The sequence below is a fragment of the Jaculus jaculus genome, chromosome 11, assembly GCF_020740685.1.
Source record: "Jaculus jaculus isolate mJacJac1 chromosome 11, mJacJac1.mat.Y.cur, whole genome shotgun sequence".
NCBI lineage: Eukaryota > Metazoa > Chordata > Mammalia > Rodentia > Dipodidae > Jaculus > Jaculus jaculus.
In genome coordinates this window covers 107,234,063-107,260,422 of record NC_059112.1, presented here as the reverse complement: position 1 = coordinate 107,260,422, position 26,360 = coordinate 107,234,063, and the positions used below count along the sequence as shown (strand labels likewise).

At 44.1% G+C, this 26,360-nt stretch overlaps 1 protein-coding gene across 26 annotated transcripts in view; it reads right to left on the bottom strand.

Moving 5' to 3' along the window:
* The window catches only part of Rbfox1 (RNA binding fox-1 homolog 1), a 1,978,359-nt gene that overhangs the window by 128,048 nt on the left and 1,823,951 nt on the right, over window positions 1-26,360 (bottom strand). For 24 of the 26 annotated variants that reach the window (XM_045161626.1, XM_045161611.1, XM_045161605.1 and 21 more), the window contains one exon: window positions 978-1,121. In XM_045161626.1, the coding sequence (XP_045017561.1) occupies window positions 978-1,121 (144 nt within the window). The remainder of the gene's footprint in view (window positions 1-977; window positions 1,122-26,360) is intronic. The other 2 variants (XM_045161608.1, XM_045161631.1) reach the window with 1 other exon arrangement.

Sequence of the window (26,360 nt, the reverse complement as noted above, 5' to 3'; positions counted from 1 at the left end):
TTTTCGTGCAGTGAATAATACCAGTATCGTTGAAAATGAGGCATCCAAACTGAACATCTTCCTGTCCCTTTCGTGATGTCTGTATCTCTCCACAAACTCTTCCAACTTCTCCAAGTAACCCAGCTTGGCTCTGGGTCAAATGCTAAGGATGCATGTCTCTTGGTTGAATGGAGTCATATCTGCCACCATTATTAACATGTCATGGACATATGCACTGGCAACATTTGCAGACACAAATGACATCTGAGCCTTGTCAAAGCTTTGAAATGGTCTACTCTTCCCTTCTTCAGGTGGACAGTACAGATGTTTTCTAGAGAAAGAGTCAGGGTCAACAAGACCTATGAGGAAATAATGCCATCATTCTTCCTTAGGGTTGGTGGTAGCCTCTGGATTATTTTGTGATTCACCAGCATGCCTGAGCCTGGCTGTTTTTTTTTTTGTTTTTGTTTTTTGTTTTTTTGCTTTTAATGTCACAGGAAAAACCTTTCAACCCTTGCCAATGATTCCAGGAAAATGCACATTGTAGGATCCTTTATAAAAACTAGTTTTACGCAAAACTAAGCATACCCTGCAACAATCAGAAAACAGTGCCTGGGAAAGGGGGGAGATGAGGAATATGTCATGCGTTACCCTTCTGGGAAAGTTGGCATTAACTCCTAATGCTTACTTGGCTATGGCTTGGAAACCTGGGCCACTGGATTTGGGATCATTAATGGGACATATCAGCAATAGTTCACTCATCTAGGAGTTTAGTTCCCATCTTATATTCAAGTTACTTATTCAAAAGTGACCATTTAGCAAAATAAGAACTGGCACATATTTAAAAAACTTATCCTAACACATGACAGGATTCTAGCCACAATGTATACAGAGACTATACCGTAAAATGCCGTCATCTCAGGGTGACGTTTTCAGCTTAGAATCATGAATACCAAAACCTCACAAGAAAGGAAACTGAGGAGAAGGGCATTACTTACACCAAACATTTGTCGGAGGTCCGGATCCCGGAACCGGAAGGGGATATTGGAGACATGCAGCCTCTTAGGCTGGGACTTGTTTTCCGTGTTTTCAGAAGGCTGTGTCTGGGGCTGGCCATCTGTCGGTGCTGCATCGTCTGTCTGCTAAAGGAAGAGAAGAAAGAGAGGGCCTGAGTACTTCCCAGTGCTCCATCCCAGGGGACCTCCATGCCCCTGAACATAGGGAAATAGCAGGAAAAGGCCATGAGGGAGGAAAACAGTGAGCATCTTATTCTTTCAAGAAATAATTTTTTAAGCATCCACATAGTGACCATCCATGGATCTGGGGTTCTTCAGTGAGTGAGGCAGGCAAGATTGCTGCCCATAGTCCTTATGGGAATAAAGACATAATGAAATCTATTCATGGGGCTGGCGCCATAGCTCAGTTGGTAGAGAGCTTGTCTAGAATCCACAAAGCCCTGGGTTCCATCCGTAGCACCACATGATACCAGGTTAATGGTACTGCACATATGTAATCCTAGCGCTGGTCTGGTAAAGGTGGAAGGATCAGGAGTTCAAGGTCATCCTCAGCTACATAATTAGTTCAAAACCAGCCTGGTCTACATGAGGCCTTGCCTCAAAACAAATCATAAATAACTATACAATTGGACAAAGATTAATTGTAGGGAACAATAAAGCAAAGGAAGGGCTAAGCAGTGCTGGGGGCATCTATGGGTGATAACACATCAAGAAGGGGTTCATCATCTTGAAACATAAAGCATGCATTGATTCATCAATGCTGCTCACACTCTTAACTTACACATATATAAGTACTGAGGCTATAGGGATAAAATATTAATAAATGTCAAAAATTTGCACAAGCCCTTTGGCATTCTGCAGTCCAAGGAATCACTGATTGACTTCCTCCTTTTTAAATTTTTTAGCTTTGTTCCTTAAGTGTACAAGCTTGCACTGTTTGCCACTGTTGACCACAGGAGGGTATTTACATTTCAATGAATTAACATTAAATAGAGTTTAAAAATCAGTGTGCTGGCACAAGCTGCATTTGGAAGGTTTGAAAGCCCCATGTAGTTAAATGTCTCAGTATTGGAAAATGCAGATATAGAATATTTCTGTGTTTGGAAAAAAAACTGCTGGATATGCTGGTCTAGATGACATAATGTATTACTTTCCTCCACACAGAAATAAGCTTGGGTAACATATTATAGCTACTGCCATTTTTCAACATGCTTTAATTTTAGGGACTTTCTCTGCAATTAGCCTATGCTGTCCGTAGGTGGTAGTAGATTCTGTCCACCTGTGATACCTGCACCTTTAAAACTAGGATCTTTTCTCAGAGCCACTGAAATTCATGAGTAAAGACTCATTCTCACCCATTTTTAAGTGATTTAGAGACACAGAGCGGGGACCAAACTATCAGTGTAAGCAGCAGGTGTGAAATATTAGAAACCTAGAGGAGACCATCTTATGCAGTGAGATGTAAAAGAAACATCCAAATAACAGGGCCATAATTAGCAATTTTCATTTCATTTGCATTCTTCCTCTCCACACACCCTGAATCGCATTTTGAAGTGGCGACCTCCCAAGTACTGGCACACCATCTATCCCAGCTGACTGGGCATCAAAAGTCCTAACAGACAACTTGGTCAAATTTCAAGTGCATGGTCATGATACAATTACCAAGTAATCATATTGCCTGTGTAGTGATTGAGAAGAAGGGTGGTACTTTTCTTACCTAGAAAGTTCCCACTTCTTAAGTGGAGAGGAGAAAAAGAGTTGGGGGCGCAAAGAGTTACAACAGCGGTGGTTCTGTGCGTGAGGGGGTGGGGGAGGGGACCACAGTGCGAGGTAGTGAAGGATAAAGGTCTGAGTAACCCCAGGTCAAGGACATACACAAACGTTTTTGCAAAGACCTTACCACCCTCGTTTCAAAGAAACAGATCTCTTAAGTGAGCAGCAGCTAGCACCTCCTTCAGGTAGCACAGGATAATTGCAGAGAAAGAACCTAAAACTGAAGTATTTCCAAATGGCGGCCCTGGGGCCTACGTTCTCCCATGCAGATGACTGAGAGGAGACAGCAGGGGCTGTGCTAACAATGATCCGAGCACGGGGTCAGAGATCTAAGACGAGGCCCTCCATCCAAAGGAGGCTCTGTGGAGTCCAGTGTCACTCCCAGACAGCCAAGAATGAAGAAAGAGTAGAATAAACTACAGAGGTAGAGGGGTGTGTGTGTGTGTGTGTGTGTGTGTGTGTGTGTGTGTGTGTGCATGTACAGAAGTGGACTCTAAAAAGGCCATGTGTGCAAAGCAAGGGTAGAGCTTTCTGAAAGTCACAAGAACCACCTAATAATCCTAACAGGAGTGAGTTGTGACCAGTGTGTGACGTGAGGGTCGAATGCCTGTTAAGTAACGGTTTGGTGTACTGAGTGAGCGAATGAAAGATGCATGCTCAAATCATAAATGAATGGATGCACGAACATCATGGTGGCCATCTTCAACTGCTGATTAAGGAACAACATTGAGCCTTAAGCACGAGTGGCATTGCATTTTCTTTCCCAGTGACAGAGCATTGGGTTTCATGCCCAGGACATGGAAATGACCTTGACACATTTGGCTTCAGTCTATGGTCCCTTGGCCCTACGGGCTGTGGGAACCACAGTATGACATATGAGGGTGTGTATGTGGGGGACAGCGACTGAACACTTACACTTTGCAGAGCAGTAAGGGGCTTTTGATGCTCTGCCACAAAACTTAGCTGACATGGTGATAGGTAAGACTCCAAGGTTCTAACTAAAATGTTTCTACTCTTTTAGAAGTTGCTGTTTAAATGCAAATTATTCATCCCCAGAAAGGGCCTTAGACTTGGATTTGTGCACAAATGCTGAATGCTTCTGTTTAATAAACCTAATTAGGAATTACAGAGATTATGATTAAACATATTAAATGATTAATAGCAGTACGCTGCTCATGTGAAAATTAAAATTAATCATCTCAAGTCAAACAGGACTTTGGAGAAATCTTTGTGGTGTTTCCTTTGATAAAAACATACAACGCCCAATTAATCATTTTGTAGTGTATTCATACAACTCTCCATACATTGTTATGGAGGGGTACCTATTTAAAAACATTTTTACTGAAAATATATAAAGCATAAGCAAATCCAGAGGATTTCAACCCTCTGAGGGTTCCTGGAAAAAGATGACGATGGCAACAGGTGGGGAAAGAGCAACAGAGGGAGAATCCATTGCAAGCGGAGCAGGTACCAAGGGGTTGTGTGGGAAACCAGGCCAGCGAATCTCTTGGTCTTTGCTGTAAGCCTGTCCCTATGAACTGCTGATCACAGAGAGGCCACTTTTCCTCTTTGAGCCTTAGTTTACTTATCTGTGAAATGACAATAATGGTCCAAACCCCACAGGCTCAGGATAAAGCCCAAGGACAGTAGTGTGGTGTATACAAGGCAGCAACCACAGAACCAAAAGCACTTAGGTGCGCTGAAGAGCTCACACGTTTCTCTTAGGATGGCGTGAGTTCTCTTTTATTTTCTTCTATATTTCTGGGAATTTCAGGGACAACAAACACATGTTTTTATATCTCTGTTAGGTTTACCACGTCTCCTGTAGGACCATGTGTGAGACACAACCTTAGATGCCAGTCCAGGGTGCTCTGGAAGACGGGAGGTACCACGAGAGGTAGGGCCTAGTGGGAGGCAGCTGGGTCACTGGAGCCTGCCCACCGAGGGTCTGTATTGGAACCCCTGCCTCGTGCTCTCTTTCCTTTGGCCCCAAGGCTTCCACAAAGTAGGCAAACCTCCTCTGCTATATGCTTACACGTCACAATGTGACACCACAGCCCACAGAGCCAAGTGACTACAGACTGAAGCCAAAACAAACCCTCTCTTCTTTGTTTGTTTTTCTTGTATATGTATGTGTGGTATGCGTGTGTGCACGTGTGTTGCGTACATGAGTGTGGGTGCGTCTGATTGTGTGTGCTTATGGGTGTCAGAAGTCAGCTAGGTTAGGTTCATTGAGATGGGAAGACCCATCCAACATGTGGCGGCATCTCCCCATGGGCTGCTGTCGAGAGGTTGGTTACAGCAATGAGAACGTAACTAATACACCAGCGCTCACAGCATCAGCTAGTCTAGCAAGGCAGCATGGGACAGATTTACTTATCATTACTTTCCAAGTTCTGGGACAACAGATGCTCCCTGATACACCCAATGTTCACATGGTTCTTGTGGCTCTGAACTCAGATTCTCACCTTGAGTGGCAAGGCAAGCACTGGACAGACTGACCCATCTCCCCACGCCCTGTCTTCTCGTACGTCCATCGTCTCGAGGACTTTATCACTGTGACAGGTTAAGTAACACAGTCTCTGGATTGGTTTCCTGAAAGCTTTTCATAAACTTGGTGGCTTAAAGCAATACAACTTTCTCTTCTCATAGTTACACATCTAAAAACCTAAAATACATTTGACACCTGGGCCAGGTTTTCTCCACAGGTTCTCCGGGATGTTCTTGGATGGCTTCTTACTGCTTCTGACGGACTTGGGCATCTCTTGGCTTGGGCTTATGCAACTCAGCCTTCTCTGCTTCCCTGGGGACATCCCTTGTGGTCTGCCTCAAATGTGCTCCTAGTGTTTCTTCTCCTAAGGACACTACACGGGATTTAGAGTCCATCCTAAATACAAGGTACTCTTGACCTGAGATCCTTAACTCCATTAAATCTGCAAAGGTCATTTTTTTCCCCGAACAAGGCCACATTTTTTCACAGTTGACAGAGGTTAGAACATGGACATTTTTGTCTTTTGGGGGCCACCATTCCACTTACTTCAGTACCTACCGCAGACACATACACACAACCATAAGCCTGTGTCCTGCCGACAGCTTTTTTCCAGGATTAGCTGCACTTTTCACACGCTTTTGACAGTGTAAAGTTGGCCTCCAGGAATGTCCAAAAGCCAACCTGGGCTTCCATTTCTAGTGAGGTGCCCAAGCAGAGAGGAGATTTTGGAGTTTTTCTTTTTGGCATCCCAAGCTGGCCACCCACCTTGTCTGCACTTGGTCATGGACACAGGGTGCTAACCCGCCCACCGTCTGCTGAGAAGTCCTTCAACAGCTGCTAAAAGGGCCATTAGAACTCCATGTTTTAGTCCCCAAATTCATGACACAACAATGAAACAGCTGTTATGCCTCTGTCAGAATGGGACAGTGACACGGACGTCTTTGTGAATGGTTAACTTGCATGCAGAGAAAGGGGCCACTGTAGTGATCACAGATATCTTTAGCAGGATTACTCTTCTTAGTTTTCTATTTCTCAGGCCATGGATGTGCACAGTGCTGAGAGCCAGCCTTCCCATTACCTGCGTAGGCCCATGGGACCCTAACAATGGGACATGCATTAAGCTCAAGAGGAGAGTTTCCGGGCTGTATTTGGCAGAGGTTCCAAATAAAGACATTAAGACCCATCATGCTGGCTTCTGAGCTGGCCCAGTATGATGGCCCTGTTAGGAGATGGGACGTTTACTGCAGAATTTTTCTTAATAAACAAACTCCCCAGGTATTTGTGCAGATTATAAATATTAAGAAAACACTACTGGCACTTTCATCTCCTGAAGATCACTTAGTGCCTGCACAAAGCCCTTAATAAAGAACCACTGGGCTCCCTCTGCTATAATCAGCCCTAATTCAATGAATAGCTCTGAGCAACCCACAGCTAATCCTAGTGAAATTGGATTTTGATATCGACCAATCCAGGGATGACTGTTGGAGAAAATACACACAGTTGTGTAGAAATAGGCATCTCACCTGTCAGATTCTGTCACTGCCCCAGGGTAGCCTCAATGGTCTGCTTAGGCACGGTAGAGTGGACTTGCCTGGCATCTTCTGGTGGATGTCAAGGCAGAAGTAAGGGTGAAGCATAGTTTGGAATCTCTGAGCTAAAACCCAGTGTCATCATGCTTTCAAAGCCTCTAAACTCAGTTTTCCAAGCTGGAAGCTAGAAGAAATATCCTTCCCTTCTGTTGTGAGTGGTCTGTGAGGGTCAGCGTCAGATCACACAGGCTGTAGATGAGAAGGGTCAGTATGAACAAACCTACAAGGCAGGCCAGAATGCAGAAAGAAATTGGAGACTTTTTGGTGTGTGTGTGTGCTGTGTGGTATCATGTGCATGTAGTATATGCACGCGTGTGTGTGCTGTGTGGTGTCATATACATGTAGTATATGCACGCAATAAATTTTATATATATATATATATATATATATATATATATATATATATTACACACACACACACACACACACACACACACACACATATATATATATATATATATATATATATATTAATAAATTATAGCAAATAGGAAAACAGAGGCTCCTAAGGATTTATGCGGGCTATTGAAAGTCACACAGCTAGGAGATAGTAGGACTGAATTTAACTTGTCATATTCCATATACTGGATTATTTTATCCTGTCATGGCCTTTCAAAGGAAAGGTGAAGTCACTGTGGAAATTTAAGGACAGGCAGCAAGGACAACTACAAAGTATCTACAAGGGAATCAAGATTCACTGCATCTCTAATTTCTGCGCTTGAGGTCTGAGCAGGGGTCAAGTGATGAGATCTGAGCTAATACAGCTAATCAATAAGGAGACATGGCTAGGCTGCTTCTAATGCATCCCATGAGTTTCTAGAGCCTTCTGTTGAGCTTTTATTCATCATAATTATTTTGAATTTATTTCTCTGTGCTGGTAAAGTGAGAACATTCCCAGGAAGAGCACTCTATCAGATACATTTTTTAATCCCTTTATGTGGCCCATACTGGACACTCAGGAAATCCTTCCTGAACCATGCTAGGCAATCTCTTCAGGTCCATCTCTTTCCACACAAGCATTACCAATTCTGAATCCTGGGCACAAAGTCTAAGTGCCTAGACAGGATATGAATTTGGCGTGATTTTCCCCAGCACACATCATCTTTCTACCCAGCCTCCTCCTATGTATACACAAAACTCTTCCCAGTGATAAATAAAATGTGTGCATCTGAGTAGTCAGCTGTACTTCCCTCCTCTACCAATCAACCAATCATGTCATTTCCCTGAGAAGGAGAAACCTCTGAGTGTCTTCCAGGCCATGATTTGATTAAGTTGACATTATTATTTGAGCACTGGCTGAGTATCCACTGTGATGTACTTTGGAACAAATTGATTAGTATAACGAACATTTGCTCTGTCTCTTCTTGAAATCTGAATAGTGGTCTTGATTTAGTCAGTACCGCTGAGTGCTGGGCAAATTTACAGAGGCCATGGATGGCTCATTCTCACCTCTCTCTCTCACTCTCTGCCTCCCTACTCCTCTCTCCAGAGAAGATCAAGGGCAAGGCATAGCTGGCATAATTCAATACATTGTACTATAAGCTCAGAAAATAATATCACAGAGCTCTGCAATATAACTATTTGATTTGTAAACCTGATATAGAAAGCAATTGAAAAAAAGTTCAGGGGAAAAATATGTATGTTCTAAGCAAAATTGTAACTATATTGAATATATACAAAGAACCAAAGAATGGGTGGAGGGGAGAGTAGAAAATCATGCATACCCAATCAACTTCCTACCCTGCATTAGACAATATTGCATATTCCCATTTAAAATGGATTGTGATTGTGAAAAGTTATTTTCCATTAAAAATAACAATAGTAAGCTGAGGACTACGAATTAAAACCCACAACTGTCTCAGGTTTTCTCACAATCCTACTTCAAAAACGGGGCTGTGCAGTCTCCAAGCTTCCTGATTTTTTATTTTTTTCACTTTAGCTCTGTAGGCAAACAAATAAGTTAATCACATAGCTTTGGATATAGTTAATGCCTCGTTCCTGGCTTAGCAGGGCTGGTTCTGTACCCAGGTGATTTAAGAAATACATCACATTTCCCTTAGCTCAAATAAATTCAGTGCTCTGTTCAAATGATGAAATTTCCTTGGAAGAAAGGATAAGTGGACTGAGAGGGCTGACAAATTCTTTTGCTAGTTTTTCACCCTTTGGAAATGTAGATTGGACATGAAAAGAGCCCTGCAGGTAATGGACACATTCGGTGAAGGACATCTGCTGTCCAGGTGACTTGTATGAGTCTTCTGCCACTGCTTTAACAAAATGCCATCCACATGCCACTTTCACGACATGCCTTACTGTCTGTGGGGTTAGAAGGCTGAGGTGAGGGCTTTTGGATGGACATCTTGCTATGTCCTCACGGATGAAAGGCAGAGCAGTTTTGCTCTCTCATTTTCCTTAGAAGGCCCCCACTCCCCTTATGGGCCTCACCCATCATGACCTAACTCACTGGACCTAAAATCTTCCCAAAAGTCCCAGCTCCCAAAATCATCACATTGAGATCGGGCTTCAATATAAGAATTTAGTGGAAGACACATTCCTGCCACTGAGGCAGAGCCCACAAACACCTGAGAATAGTAAACTGAGAATAAGAAAGAACTCTTGTCTCAAAGAGAGGCAGGGTTCCATCAGGCTGGGAAACAAGGTCTTCCCTGAGAAGCCACTGTGTCAGATAGTGTCAGAAGATGCTGACTGCTTCTCGGAGGGCAGAGAGACCCAACACATCTGCTGGCCCACATGCTAAATCTCAGGCTTTCACTTCCAGAAGTAAAGAGCTCAAAATATGATGATGGTGAATCAATACTTTGTAGACTTGAAACTAAACCATCTAAGGTTGAATTCCAATTCCACTCTTTCTTGGCTGTGTGACCCTCAACAGTTTGGATCCTCAGGCCCTACATAAAAGCTGGAAGATCTATTGGGCTTCTGTAATCCCAGTGCTTGTCTAGAGAGAAAGGAAGTGGAGACTTTCTCAGAAGTCATGAATAGGGTGGGAAACGACAAGCGACGCAGCCTCAAATGAAGTGGAAGGCAAGGACCTACCTGAAAATTGTCCTACGTCCGCATGTGCCCCCAACATGAATACATGACTACAAACACACTTACCCCAGATAAATAAATTTTAAAATGTTTTTAAAGTTAGCCTACGTAAATCCATCATGAAAGTGTATTTAAAAACTCTTGAATTGGGCTGGAGAGATGGCTTAGTGGTTCAGCACTTGCCTGTGAAGCCTAAGGACCCCGGTTCAAGGCTTGGTTCCTCAGGACCCACGTTAGCCAGGTGTACAACAGGACACTCGTGTCTGGAGTTCGTTTGCAGTGGCTGGAGGCCCTGGAGCGCCCATTCTCTCTTTCTCGCTCTCTCCCTCTTTCTCTCTGTCTGTTGCTCTCAAGTAAATAAATAAAAATGAACAACAACAACAAAAAAAAAAACCCAGGCTGGAGAGATGGCTTAGCGGTTAAGCGCTTGCCTGTGAAGCATAAGGACCCCGGTTCGAGTCTCGGTTCCCCAGGTCCCACGTTAGCTAGATGCACAAGAGGGCGCATGCATCTGGAATTCGTTTGCAGAGGCTGGAAGCCCTGGAGCGCCCATTCTCTCTCTCTCCCTCTATCTGTGTTTCTCTCTGTGTCTGTCGCTATCAAATAAATAAATAAAAAATTTTAAAAAAACCCACTTGAATTATCAAAACACACTACTTCCAAATTTGCTTATTAGGGTTTTCTATCATGCTATCGAGATCACTTTCTGTTTTCATTTTTTGAAAGCACTGGGGATAAAAAGAGTCTCATATATGATATGTAAGGTTCTCCAACACCTTGCTTTATTTTTACTTTAAAATATATTTATTTATTTATTTATTTGCAAGCATAAGGAGAGAAGAGTCACAGAGAATGGGTGCTCTAGGGCCTCCAGCCCCTGCAAACGAACTCCAGATGCATGTGCCACTTTCATATCTGTCTTTATATGGGAATTGAACCCAGGTTGGTAGGCTTTGCTGACAAGCATCTTAACTGCTGAGACATCTTTCCAGTCCCTATTTTTACCTTTTTATCTTGAGGTAGGGTGTCAAAAAATTCCCCAGGCTGACCTTAAACTCATTCTGTATGTCCAGCTGGTCTTAAACCTGTGGTCCTCTTGCTACAGTCCCACGTGGCTGGGATTTCAGGTGTGTGCCACCAGGTCCATCAGGCACGGTGCGTTGTTCCTTGTGTATTCTGTCTGTATGATGGACAAACTATAAAATGGTGATGGTGTACTAACTGCACATTATTTCCTAACTCCGTGTTCAACAATGGGTTTCAACAGAAATATATACACTATGGTGATTGGCAGCTACTTGGAATCACTGTTCCAAATCTCCTGAAACCCCCCTCTCCCTTAACTGGTCATTGAACCTACTTTAAACATTCTCTAGTACAAATATAGACTGCTATATCCAACCATGTTTGGAGCCAGTGAAATGCACTTATAAGAAACTCACCAGGCAATTCTAATAAAAATGCTTTCTCAACAGTAGTTTAAGAAACTACTCACAGAGGTTTATAAATGGCTGGTTTTTGAGTGAGTCACCTTCTGGTCATTTTACCAGCTTCTTTACAATTTTCCCTAGCAGTAAGGAAGTAACCAGTGTTGACAGTGGCTTCAACTAAAGAATAAAAGAAATGCCCTTGTATGGAACAGCCCTGTGACATTCTGTGCAAGACTTTGCCTCAGTGAAACATCAGTCACCTTATCTGTAACCTGAAGTGATAATTCACATTGTATACACACAATGAAAAATATACATATTATTTTCATTGAGAATGTAGTATTGCTGGGCGTAGGGAGATAGTTCAATCACTGAAGGGTTGTCTTACAAGCATGAGGACCTGTCTGTAAACACCAGAACCAGAGAAAACAATGCCAGCCATCATGGCACACAGATTTAACCCTGGTGTTAGGGCAGAGTGGAGATAAGCACATCCCTGGCTAGCCAGTGTACCCTAACTGGTGAGTACCAAGGCAGTGAGAGAACATTTCTCAAAAGAAGAAAAGGAGTCAAGATTCCAGAGGATGGTATTAATGTTATCTGGCCTCCACATACATGTGTGCATACACGCATACCTTGCACATACACAGACACATATCCATGGATCCATATGAAGATACATAAAAGTTACACCATAGCCATGTATGCTAATGCACAGCTGTAATATCAGTACTTGTGAGACTAAGGCACAGTATCCTAACTTTGAGGCCAACCTGGGCTATTCTGTGAAGCTCTATCTCAAAAATGAATGAGAAAAGAATAAAGCTTGGCTCCTAATAACCATTCAGTAATTAATATAACTGATAAGTGTTAATGATGAGAATAGGATGATGATGTGGGTTGTGATTGATCGTGATAATGATTGTAGTGGTGGTGATGATGGTGGTGATGAAGTTGATATCGGTCAAGGGAGTGATGATGGTGGTGATGAAGATGGTGAAGGTGATGATGACATTGATGAAGGTGGTCTTGCTGATGATGATGGTAAAGATACTCTGGTGATTTTATATTTCAAGGTAGGGTCTCACTGTAGCTCAGGCTGACCTGGCATTTACTATGTAGTCTCAGGGTGGCCTTGAACTCACAGTGATCCTCCTACCTCTGGGATTCAAGGAGTGTGCCACCACGCCTAGTGTGGGGATTGTTTTTAAATAAAGGCATTTCATTCAAATAATCAGAATAACTTAGTACTTTACACAATAATAGTACTAAGCTAATAATATTTTGTAACTAAGAATGTTCCAGGAAACAACCACAGTCCTACTTCCTGTCAACGTCTTCATTTAAACAATTATATTTAAACAAAATCAGCTGCACGGTCAGTTTTCCACAATTACATCACTGCTTGTTGTCATGATGCCTCGGTGAGATGGGTGCTAAAATTGTACACATTTCACAGATTGGAAATAGGTTCAAAAGAGGCTCAGACAGTGAGGAGGGAAGAGAGTGGGCCCACAACTAAGATCCTGATACTCAAAGCTACTCCCTTCCCCCTGACAGCATGTAACTGTTTTAGGAAGAAAACAAATTGTATGAGATTATTGAACTTGGATAAAAAGGTAAGCCGAGACAGGAGAAATTCAATGTTAAACTTTACTGCTGTATTAATTTTGAAAGAAAATACCATGTCTTTTCCTGGGACACTGAGGGAGATAGGATATTCCACACCTTTGTCTAGAATGGTGTCATTTCCAAGAAAAAGGCCTGACTTACAAATACCTTGAATAGTTAAGCTGTTTGAAGTGGATTTATTTGAAAGAAGCAGGGCGGAGTCACCACCTGGGAGGCCACCAGCAGACTGATGAGCTCCACCCAATGAACCACACCCACGCCTTTCCCTGGCCGCATCGGTGGAGAAAATACTAACTAAATACTAGGCTAACGTGGTACCTCCTGAAACCTAATTATGACAAACAACGAAGCCAGGAGAGAACACAGATAACAACAGTCCAGGATGGTCACAGCGATAGCCTAGCCGTGCAAGTCCTGGGGATGGGAAGTGACAAGGAGAAAACCAGGTGCCAACGGGGAACAGGAAATCCCAGAAGTACCGAGATGGAGCAGAACCAGGGTACATGGGTCTTGGAGGGGTGTGGTGGGAACTTTGGCCTTTTCAACTTTGCATTTTTAAACTGATTTTCTAGTGATGGAAGATTGAGAAAGCATTGAGACATAATGTATCTTTGCTCAACTCTGTCTAATACCAATGTCTGATCTAAGCATAATGCCTTAGTTACTTTCTGTTTGCTGCAAGCAAAAACCCAACCAGTAGCAACTTAAGGAAGGAAAGAATTTACGTCAGCTTAAAGTTCCAGGGAGATACATCTCATGACAGGGAAGTTGTGGCAGCAGGAGCGAGAGTTCAGCTGCCACATCATGAGGCAGGAAGCAGAGGACAAACAGGAAGTAGGTCCATGCTTCCAAACGTCAAGGCCCACCCTCAGCAAGATTCTACATCCCGGGAACTCCACTACCTTCCAATACAGTGCTATCAGTTGAGTGCCAAGTGTTCAAACTCACGCACATTAGTCACAACTAAGAAGTCAACGACTTCTGCAAGACTTTTATCTGAGGAGGGAGAATAAATGGCTTGTGCTTTAGCAGGATATCTGAGCATTTGCTTTCTCTACGTCAGTGTGCATTTGAGGAAGAACATGGGACGATTGATTACAAGAACTGAAGAGGCGTCTCCTTCTCCCCTGCCTGGCTCCCCTGGAGAACAGCAAATGCCTTTTATCAGAGTTATGCTAAAGAACTGGCCCCAAACAATTATCAGGCATTTTACATACATAGTTCCATGCAACGGTAAATAATAAACGTGGTATTCATTTCCTTAGTGTTCAACTTGACTTTTATTACTACAGTGCTAATTGTTCCAACACCTTGGATTTATGAGATTCCCTTCTCCCTAATAACCTGGTCTTTTCAACTTCTATTTTCCTAATTGTCTGAATGAATAAGCTTGCTTGGTTAGAACACAGAGAAAATATAGGCAAAATTACAGGTTTGATGCCAAGCATTTGACTTAGAACAAGAGAAGGGAACAAAATCAGAGTGCTTAGAATCCATAAATATCTTTCTATGTGAGGATTGGTGAAGTTATAGGTTGAGTGCCTGGTGGGAAGGGGGAGGGTCAATGGAGTCTGGATCACTTATTAGCCTTCTCTGAAGTTCAAAGCCAGATGTTTAGAATTCCTACGTAGTGAAGATGCATGAATTTCGTGTGTGTATGTGTGTATATGTAGGTGCGCACACCACTGTGTCCACATGGAAGTCAGAGGACAACCTCAGATGTTGGTCCTTGCCTATCACCTTTCTGGAGGCCATCCTTTGTTGTCTTCCACTGTACACACCACACTAGCTGGACTGTGAGCCTATGGGAGTCTCTCATAAAAGCTCTGGGATTACAGTTGTGACCTGCAGCATCTGGGTTTAGAGGGGTTCCGGGTATCAACACTCAGGTCCTCATACTTCCACAGGAAGCACTTTATCCACTGAGCCATTTTCTCAATGAGAATCCTCACATTATGATGAGGGGACTCAGATAATCCAAGTATGTGTAGACCCTAAGCTCAAGTATTCCACTTCCTTAGTTTGGATATTCTATGTACCATGTGTTCTATAATCATGTGTGTGTAGAGTGGGGGAAGGGCATATTAGCTAACCATTTTATTCTCATGAACAAAATGGACTATTGTTTAGATAAAAGTACATAAATGTGTAATTGTTTCTAGGGTAAGACAGGGCATAGAAGCATGCTGCCCCATCCCCAGTGATGTCCGGCTGTCCCTATGATGGTCACGGACTTCTGTGAGTCTCTAGTTTCTCTCTGCCTCTGTCCTAGAATATGTTCTGGGAAAATGAAATCATCTATCCACCAATCTCCCCATCAGTGAGCTCACAGGACATGGGGCCTATCTGGTTTTTCTATTATTTCTTGTGACTGCTTTTGAGATGGGGGACTCCCTATGCAGCCCATGCTGGTGATGAACTCATTTGAGGCAAGTTCAACAGACAGGCTTTTCTATGAGAGAGAGTGAGAGAGAGAAGGAGGGAGATAGCGAATTGGTGCACCAGGACCTCAGCCAGTGAAATCCAGCTATAGACATGTGCGCCCCCTTGTGTGCATGTGTCAGCTTGTGCAATTGCATCACTGTGTGTCTCGCTTATGTGGGACTTTGGGAGTCAAACACGAGTCCTTAGGCATTGCAGGTAAGTGCCTTACCCGCTAAGCCATCTCTCTAGGTCTCAAGTGATCTTTGTTACCTTAGCCTCTGGAATAGCTGGCACTGCCTGATGCATCATGGTCCTACTTTCCTCTTCTACGCTTTATCCTCAATACTTACCACAGAGCTGAGCACCTACAGCATCTGAGCAGAACTGAACTCTGCAGAAAGCAGCCCCCAGCCTAGACTGGACATCACCATCTACATGGAGTCTAGTTTCTTCATGGCTCCAGAACCTTCTTGGCTTGCGATCTCAGCAGAGCTGGGCTAGGACTACTGAACCAAGTCAGTCCACTCCACCCTGCAGGACAATGGTCCAGGAGCCAGAGTGACCATGCTGCCACAGTGACGATGCTGCCCTAGCCTGCCACTAAAGCAATGTATGTCATATCCTCAAAGAGTCCTGGATATCTGAAGCAGTTCCTCTGAACTGTAAATCCTGCCATATCCATCCCTTTCTCTTGCAGAGTATAGACCAGTGCTGAGAAGTGACTCACAGCCCTGTAAGCCTAATTGTCATTTTTAACTGTCATATGTGTGTGTACCTGTGCATGTGTGTGCATGCTCTTCCTCAGGTGGCATCATTTTTTTTTAAATTTCAAGACAAGGACTATCATTGGCCTGGAGGTCACTAATTAGACTAGACTAGCTGGCCAGTGAGGTCAGGAATCTGCCTATCTCCACCTCCCCACCACTGGTATTGAAATCATGAGCTACCATGATTGAGGTTTTGTATGTTGTTGATTTGGAAAATTTACAATGAAAAATAAATGAGGAAAGAAGGTGAAAAACAGGGAAGAGAAGGGAAGGCAAGGGAAAGAAGAAAGAAGAAAAGAAAGTAAGGAAGATAGGGAGGGGAGGTATTAAGAAAGTGGAAGGAAAGAACGAAAAAGGAAGGAAGTGGAATATAGGAAAGGGTGATAGGGAGGGGAGGAGGAGAAAATTGGAGTAAAGGGAGAGGGAAGGGAAGGACAAGGAAGGGAAGGACAAAGGAGGGAAGGAGCGGGAAAGAAGGAAGAAGGAAAGAATGGGGAGATGGAAGATGAGAGGCAGAAAAGGGGGAGTGGAGGGGAGGAGAGAGACACACTGCTTGTTTCTCTTGCAATGTATTTGCTTGGTGAAAGGGTGTGCCAGAGAAAGTTTATGTTGACAAGCGGATGATGATAAAAAAATAAATTAAAAAAAAAAAACCTGCTTCAAAATGCTTAAAATTTCAGTCATGTATGGTGGTGAACCGTGACTTCTCTCTGCCTCTGCAACACAAGTGAAGAGTCCAGTCGGGGCTTGGCTTAGAATTCTCTTGACAACGAGCCTTGCCAGTGAATAGGGACCTGCTGCTCACTTGGGCATCATCCCTCTCAACTATCCCAGAAGCTCTGGGCATGCAGAAGCTCTAGGGATGGCCTGAGCTCTAGAGGCCACCTTCTGGAAAGGTCATCTGAAGTCTTCACCTTTCCATGCAGAAGCTCTGCATCTGCCTCCCCCAGGTGAGGGGTACTGCCAAGAAACGCCATGGTTATGTAAGAAGTTGCAGCTACTGATCAAAGCACACCACAGACAAAGAATTACTGGAGACAGCAGGTAAAACTCCATTATGGTAGACCAAAGATCTCGACTCAGAAAAGAGAAACTAGACTGGAAACAAAAATATAAGGATCAAGGCATAAATTTGTCTAGATAGTATCTTTTATGTTGACATGGGAATAATAAAGGTGGATGTGGGTTGGGAAGGGTGGGAGAAAGTCGATGGCCTACAAATAGGATGAACTCTCCTTAAAGGATTGTAGGAGGAGGTCCAACCTCTGCTCTGGACATCAGAAAGGAGAAGCGGACACAGATGCAGGTCCACCACACATGTGGGAATAAATAGCTCTCTTAGTGTCAATGTGGCCCATATGCATGCATGCCTATAAACACACACACACACACACACACACACACACACACACACGCACACGCACACACACAAGTGAACAATCCCTGCCCATTTCTGTGTTGTGAACACTCTATCATGTCCTCCTTCAAGTGACCAGTTGAATGTCACTGTACAGAGACGTGAGAAGAAACAGCCACCAGGTTGTCCCTGGGTCCAGAAGATTCCAACACCCAACCTGTCCCTAGCACAACATTCTACTGTAAGACCTCTTTAATTCCTTTAGCATTTCTCGCACACTGAAATTACCCCAACGGGTTTACTTCCTGACTTCCTCCCTCCCTCCACAGGCTTTAAACTCAGCCAGGTCAGGAGTTCACCTAACTCAGCTTCTACTGCTGTCTGCAGCCAGCTGTGGCGGGTCCCACGGACTGCTCCACACAGCATACTCCTTATTTGGGCCTCACACTTTACTTGGTGCCTTGGAAACCCTTTCCAGGCCCCGAACTGGAACTAGCATAGACTGATTTCTTTTATTTCTCTTCTTAGTGCATCTGATCATCCAATATTTAAAGTTATTTTTAATATATGCATGTTTGTGAGCATGTGCAGCCCAGAGAACAACCTCGAGTATTGTTCCTTAGCAACTCTTCAGATCTCTTGTTATTGTTGTTGTTGATTTTGGTATGTGTGTGTGTGTGTGTGTGTGTGTGTGTGTGTGTGTGTTTCAGAGTCTCTCATTGGCTGGGAACTCACCAAATACACTAGGACTAGCCAATGAGTCCCAGGGATCTTCCTTTTTCCCCTGCCCCAGTGCTGGAATTATAAGAGCATCCCAAGAACATGGATTTTCCTTACATGAGCTCTTGGGATTGAACTCGGGTCCTCATGGTTTCAAGGCAAAGACTTTACCGACTGATCTATTTGCACAGCCCTTGAGTTATTTGAGGCTACAATGTAAACCCCACGCCTGTGACTCTATCATGGGTAAAAGCAGAAATATTGTTAAGTATTTTTAAATTGGGATGAAGTGGGTAGTCCCTGTGTTTAATGAAAATGTCAAAATTCAGGACAATATCTGAAAACCACATTCTAGAAATTTCTGTAGCTTCTGACTTCTATTAGGTCAGAAGTAAAAATTGGAATCTTTTTTGAACAACTGTTTGTTAACATGAAAAGCATCATTTAATTAGGACTAATATAGGAGGCCCTGTAGAGTGATAATTTAATAATTCGGCCGTTTTATTTATACAGTGCCTCCAGGCTCCTCGTTAAAAATGTAAGAGACATCCAAGGGGACAGCATGGACACACACATACACACACACACACACACACACACACACACACACACACACACGGCTTTCAGATCATAAAGTCTGCCCTCCAGGCCTTTGGAGAGTCATGACTACAGACTAGGAGAGAGGATTTCTTTTGTAACATTAGCCTGTGTGGACTAGGGAATCCCAGGCACCCTCTCTTGCCCGGGCACATTAAAGGGGTCTTCCCCAGCTTGCCAGAAAAAGATCTAGAGGAGCTTTCTACAGAGAAGAGCATGTGTACTGTTTTGGAACTCTCCAGTAGTTTCCAATTGCTTATGCTTTGCATTGTCTTGGTAAGGTCCCACCTTTCAATCTCAAGTGCATCTCTACCAGTCCCTATCTCTTCTGCACCCAGTGGTTCCCAACTGGGGGTTGTTTCCATGACAAATGCCAATTTGTGGGGCTAATTTTGCCCTCTAAATACTATCAGGGTGTTTTCCAATTCACAGTCCTTGAATATGTTGGCTCCTTTTTTTCTGGAACATTCTTATTCCATTGCTTTCCAAAACGGATTCTTCTCTTGGTTAGTCATTATCTAATGGCCCCCTATTCAGAGTCCCTCTGCCCTTTGTAAATAACACAGCATACCTCCTGTCTACCTGTTCTACCGCCAGCCAGACTAGTGGCTATGATGATGAGCTCTGCGGTCACTGGTGGTGAGCTCTGTGAGGGTACGTCTTCCTGGTCTCGTTTTAGATACTTCCTGAACACAAGGAGGTAGGTCTCTAAGAGTGAATACTAAGCTCTTCATATTGTATGTGTGTGCATGTGTGTTTGTACGCACACACACACACACACACACGCCATAGCCTGCAAGTGGAGGCCAGCGGACAACTTCAGATGTCAGTTGGCTGGTCCCATGAGCTTCTAGAATTCTCTTGTCCTCTTCCCCCATCTCATGGTAGGCTATAGCATCCACCACTGATGCGGGTTCCGGGGTCTGAACTGAGGTACTCACACTTGCATGGCAAGCTCTCTGCCCAGGGAGCCAGGCTCTCTTACTCTGAATATGCATTCTTAATTCACTCATGAAATTGGCTCTGAACTAACAAGGCAGCACAAAGGCCAACAATTTCCTCCATGCTAGCTAGAGTTACCCAGTGGTGTCAGTGGCAGAAGAAACCACAGTCTCTGACCTCCATGATATCTCAAGTGAAGGGAGAGATGGCAGAAAAGCAGCCGCAGCTGTCTGAGAGAAGGTGCCTCTGTGCCTCACTTGCCTGCGCTCGCTCAGCACCCTGCTTACCTGTGGCTGCAGGAACCATGCAGCCCAGTCTCTGTCATCTCATCCCCAGCCCGATACGAGACTCGAGGGAAGGCTCTGCTCACATCTGCATTCCCAGTGTCAAACTGAAATGATGCTTAAGAAGCCCAACACCTGAGGGCTGTGCAGGAAGCACTCTGGTCTCCGTTAGACTGTGTTACATGGTGGAAGAATCAATGCTCACCTTGAGCCTGTTCCTATGTCACCCAGAGCCTCCTTACAGCTAGCTAGCGCAGCCAGGCCACCACACACAGGCAGTGCAGAGGTTTATCCAGCATGTCTGGGGTTCGCACCATCACCAAGGAGGTAGAACCAAATGGTCATATGGCTGGTGTCCTATCCATTTTGCTTGTGTCCCACCTAGAATAAATCTCTATTCTTTAAAACACACAACCTTTGTTCTCATTTATCACATTTACAGGATTCAACTCCATAGCTGCCAGTCCAAGAAAATACAGAGAACTGTGGCATCCATTTCCACCCCTGCACACACACACACACACACACACACACACACACACAGAGAGAGAGAGAGAGAGGGGGAGGGGGTGACGGAGGGAGAGAGAATGGACTGGGCAAGGCTCACAAATCACCTACTTCAAAACACAGATAGTTTAGCAATTGAGTTCTAAGAGCAATGTGCTCTCTCACGGTTCTGCTGCTGACTTGCCACTTGGATGCTGATTCCACCACCACCTCTGTGGTACATTCACCATCCCGAGATATGAAAAAGATCACTGGCTTTGTTCTCTTCCTTCAGTAAATTATGTTGATTTTTTAAGTATCCAGAGCTTGCAGAAGGGGTGAAGAGCATAGCCTGAGCCACTAATCATGATCTTTCCTTTCGTTCTGTCCCCCCTTCCAATCTCTCCTCCTCCTTCTCATTTTTTGGCATTTAATGCGATGCCAGGTGCTCACTTCATAAATTGTATTTGTGGCAATGGCAGGGCCAACAGACACAATTATGCACTTGCTGAGTTAGTGGCCACTTACACGCACACCGTGTAAGTCATCACACTTGATCGTGAGGTGCGAACACAACGTTATGATCTAGCAGGCTGCCAGGATTTTGCAGCATCGCACACTACATTAACCTTTGGTACCACCAATATTTATGACCTTAAAAGAAAGTATTTATCAAGCTGAAAGCCAATGTGCACCCGTGTTTGAGGAAGCCCTGTTTAGAAGCCATTATCACTCCTTTCTTCAGGCATTTTAAATCACTCGGAGATAATGCCTAGTCCTGGTGTGAGGACAGAGTTGGGGCATACCATGCAGGCTTGGTGGGAGTTTAAATTGGTATAATCTTTCTAGAGGGTGATATTTTAGTTTTATCTATCAAAAGACTTTTAAAATGTGCATTTTTACTCTTTGACCCAGTGGTTCCCACTTCTGGGGATTTATCCTACAGAAACAACCACGAAGTGCTCAGTGATTTCAGCCAAAGGAATCTATCACAGTCATTCTCAGTCATTCTTGCCACAGCAGGAAAAAAAAAAAAAAAAGCAACCTGTGGGCAACTGCAAGGGCCTGGCTAATTGACAGACCTCTGATTAACCTATATACTGAGGAAATGAGAAAGAGAATGAGGGAGAGAAGGAAAGGGGAGGGAGCAAAAGAATAAGGGTTGGGATAGAGAGGAAATAGAGAGATTAAAATGTATTTAAAGGTTTTAAAGAATAGGCTTTTCTCTTTATTTCTTTCTACCTTCCTTTCTTTCTTTTTCTTAAGACAGAGTATCATCATATAACCCAGCCCAGGATGGCTTCCCACTTGCAATCCTCCTGCCTCTACTTCCTCAGTGCTGGAACCAGAAGTGTATGGCTATGTGTAACTTCTTTTATTAAAGAACAAACCACAAAGTATTATGGTAGGAAATGTTGATATTTTTCTCTTGAGTGAGTGTGTGTGTGTGTGTGTAGAATGTTGTATGTGGTGTATGCACATGAGGGATCGATGCATGTAACACCCTGTGGATATGTGGGGGCAGGGGGTGTCTTCTATTGCTCTTCCACCTTACTCCCCTGAGACAGGGTCCCTCACTGAGCCAGGAGTGCTCCCCTTTTCAGCGAGACCTCCTGACCAGGGAGCCCTACGGTCTTCCTGTGTCTCCCTCCTCACTGCTGGGATGCTGGGCTACAGAAATGCATGGCCCTGACCTGCTTTTCATGTGGTTGCTACGGATAGATCTCAAGCCCTAATGCATATGCAGCAAGCACTTTTACCTGCTGAACCATCTGCCCAGCCCCTATGTCTTTCTTTATTTTTAATTTTTTATAAAATATTACAGAATCTATACAAGCATTAAAAAAACAACAAATCGTGTAGCCAATGAGGTGATGAAATATTTTTGAATGTTATCATTATTGTTTGCTTCTCTGGAATTTCTATCTTGCTTTAATGAATATGAAGCACATGTATAGTTTTAAAGTCCTATGGGATTCAGTTTGTCTCTTGATCATCACACAGGGTCAGTAACTGGTTCTATTACATTCTTTCAAATGAGTTTGGAGTCATAGGATCATGGTAATAATTGCTTCTATTTTTATAACTCTTCCTGATGTTCCAACATGTTTCCACCCGCTTTGTCACAAGCCTCTGCCACAGTCCTGTCTGGGATGTCAGACAGTCCGATATTCCTGGATGTGCTCCCTGGATGCAGGTGACATGTTGATGGTCACATTGTCTGAACAGACGAGCTCGTGAGACCTGTAACTCACTTTCCAGACCCAAGCCCACATTCCTTGACCTCTGCTATTTGTCTTTCAGCAAAGTATGGGCAGCAAGAGCAAAGGAGCCCGCTGGTCCTGGGGACACCCTAGAAGTGGACTCTTAGGGCAGTGGCCTTTGGTCTAAATTCACCGAGTAGGAGGTTGACAGAAGTGGTGGCCTAACTGGGACTCAAGAGAACCCCACGAGGCAGCAAGGCCTTGTCTATTCGCACAGCTTGCAGTGTGTGGAGGCTGCAGGGAGTGGAATGGCAGTAGCTACTGAAGTTTTGATGTCTCTAGGAATTATTGACTAATGTGCCTCTGTCGGACAGGGGGAGATCAAAGCTTTCTGAAGAGTGTGAAGGTGGAGGCCTGGCCTCAAGCAGGGCCAGTAAATGAGGCCCCCTCCCCTCCTCCTACTGCTAAGAGATCCTGACTTTGACTGGTGGGCTTCACGTCTCACAGGGCAACTGCAGCTTCAGGAAAGGGAGGGCGGGGCTCTCACCTGTCAGTCTCCATGGAAACAACCTTGAACTATATCCTCCCAGTCCACAGAATTACTCAAGTTTGTCTTGACTCTCAGCTAGGCAGAGAGGCCCTAGGAAAACAATTGCAACTGCTGCCTCGAATGACAATCATAAAACCATCTGTTTTGCGCATCCAAACATCACTTGATATATTGTGAATATTTTACTCACTTGAGTCTCACCACAGCTTGACCCCTCCTATTTCCTCCCCTCCCCTCCACTCTCCTCTCCATCCCTTCCTTTCCACCTTCTTCTTTTTCTTCTTTCACTGTATCTCTTTCCTTTTCTTCCTGCCTCCCCTTCCTCCCTTTTACTCTCCTTTTTCTTTTCCTGTTCTGTCCTGTCCCTTCCTTCATTCTCTTCCCTTCCTTTTCCATTGCCATTCCTTTTCCTTCCTTCCTTCCCTCCTTCTTTCCTTCACTTCCTCCCTCCCTCTCTCCTTCCTGCGTCAAGGTACCTTCACACCAGGGTCTACTTGAGCAAAGCAGCAGACACACAGGGATGATAAACAAGACACAAACTGGCACTGACATCCTGAATGGCTAGCGGGCAGGAATAAGTAACCAAACTAATAAAGAGAATTATTGCAAGTTGCAGTGGGTACAAGGAAGCAAACACATACAAGAAACAAATAACTCCTATGTTATTGGCTTCCTACGGCTGCCATGACATAATAACCACCTCTGTGTCTAAAACAACAGAAAGCTGGCCGTGGTGGTACACATCTATAATCCAGGCTGCTAGCTTGGACTATGTAGTAAACTTATTATGAGAAACCAAAAACCAAAAGCAAAAATCCAGAAATGTATTTTCATGCAGTTCTGGGGACAGAAGTTCAAAGTTAAGGTGTGGCTTGAACCATAATCCTTCAAGACCTTAGGGGAAGACTCTTCCTGGATTCTAGTAGTTTTTGACAATTCTCACCCTTGATTTGTAGCGTCAGCGCTCTAAGCCCTGCGCTTGTCCAGGGCCTTCCTTGCCCTTGTCCATGTCTTTATGTAGTCGTCTTATAAAAACAGCACTCACAGAATTTAGGACTTACATCCAAATCCATTGTAACCTCATCTAACTTAGTTGCATTTTCAACAAGTCTCTTTTCTAGTGAGGCCTCATTTTGTGGCTCCAGGTAGAAGTGAATTTGGGGACGAGGTTATAACTGGACCCACTGTACTGGCCCAGCAACACAGCACGGCCCCTGGCACGCTGCTCGCACCTCAACATGACCTCCTCCAGCATGTGTTCCTAAACCCAGCATCAGTAGCAAGTTTCACCTCCAGAGAACCGAGTGCAGAGGAAGAGGACAGCTCCATGGGAGGAGAAAGTGCCGGGGTCTTTGCAGACTCCCTGGTATCGTGAACGTGTCCTGTGGAGGGCGGGGACTCTCACTTGACTGGTAAAGCCCTGGCGTAGGAGAGGGGGTGTTGAAGCTCACAGATGCGGGCCCGCAAACGGCAGGCGCTGGTCTCGTGACGCTTCTTCATAAACTCCCAAGAAATGATTTTCAATGTTAAGATGCAAAACCACGCACCACGGACTGTGATGTTTCCATAGGCGTGTGCGTGTGCACCCACACACAACCTCTTGACCTCTCAGAGAAGTCATCGCCCATTTTAGAACAGGGCCCCTGAGACCAGGTGACACAGAGGCCAATGCCTCACATCTAAAAGGCAACTGTCATCGACAGCTGTTAATATATGTCATCACGGTTCTCAGGCTTGCCGTAGCTTACATAAGGTTCAAACACATTCCCGAGTTTTTTACATCATTGATTCTCAAAGAACTGTGAGCCTGTCAACCAAACAGTTGTGTGGAGTTCTATCCACTCAGCTTTACCAGACACACTGCAGGAACTTGTAAAAGCTACATTTCCAACAGGCATGGTGGTGCCCATCTATAATGCCAGCACCTAGGAGGCAGAAGCAGAAGGATTATGAGTTCAGGGCCAGCCTGGGGCGCATGGTGAGAACCTACCTCAAAAATGACCCCAGATGGGCTGGAGAGATGCTTAGTGGTTAAGACACTTTCTTCCAAAGCCAAAGGACCTAGGTTCAATTCCTTGGGACCTACATAAGCCTAATGTACAAGCTGGCACATGCATTTGGAATTTGTTTGCAGTTGCTGCATGCCATGGCATACCCATTCTCTCTGTCTTTATCTGCCTATATTTCTATCAAATGAATTAAAAAATAAAAACAGAATTTAATTTTTTTAAATTATTTATTTATTTATTTATTTGAGAGCGACAGACACAGAGAGAAAGACAGATAGAGGGAGAGAGAGAGAATGGGCGCGCCAGGGCTTCCAGCCTCTGCAAACGAACTCCAGACGCGTGCGCCCCCTTGTGCATCTGGCTAACGTGGGACCTGGGGAACCGAGCCTCGAACCGGGGTCCTTAGGCTTCACAGGCAAGTGCTTAACCGCTAAACCATCTCTCCAGCCCCAAAATTTAATTTTTAATAACCCAAAATAAGAAGCTCAAAACTCAAAACATTAGCAGTAAATGAAGGTTGAGTGCTCAGTGTCAAACGAGACATCTTTCACACCCCTTCCAAGGCCCAGGGACACTGTGGAAGAGCAAGCGGAACGTAAGGGAGGGCTGGAGAGAGATGGTGCAGCCAAGGTGCTGGCCTGTAAAACCTAAGTACCCATGTTTGATTTTCCCCAAAATTAGTGGATTCACAGTCCCCAAACCTAGATACAATAGTATCTAGGGCATTATAGTTGAAGTAAGCAGGATTTTCCTAGCAAATTCTTATGCATTTTTACACCCTAAATGCTAATGAACATTTACTTAAAAATAAAATCAAAGTTAAAAATATTTTAATATACATATACATATTATTTTGTTTATTTTTATTTATTTATTTGAGAGCAACAGAGGGAGAAAAAAGCAGAGTGACAGAGAGAGAGACACAGAGAGAGAATGGGCATGCCAGGGCCTCCAACCACTGCAAACGAACTCCAGAAGCATGTGCCCCCTTGTACATCTGGCTAATGGGAGTCCTGGGGAATCAAACCTCGAACAGGGGTCCTTAGGCTTCCCAGGCAA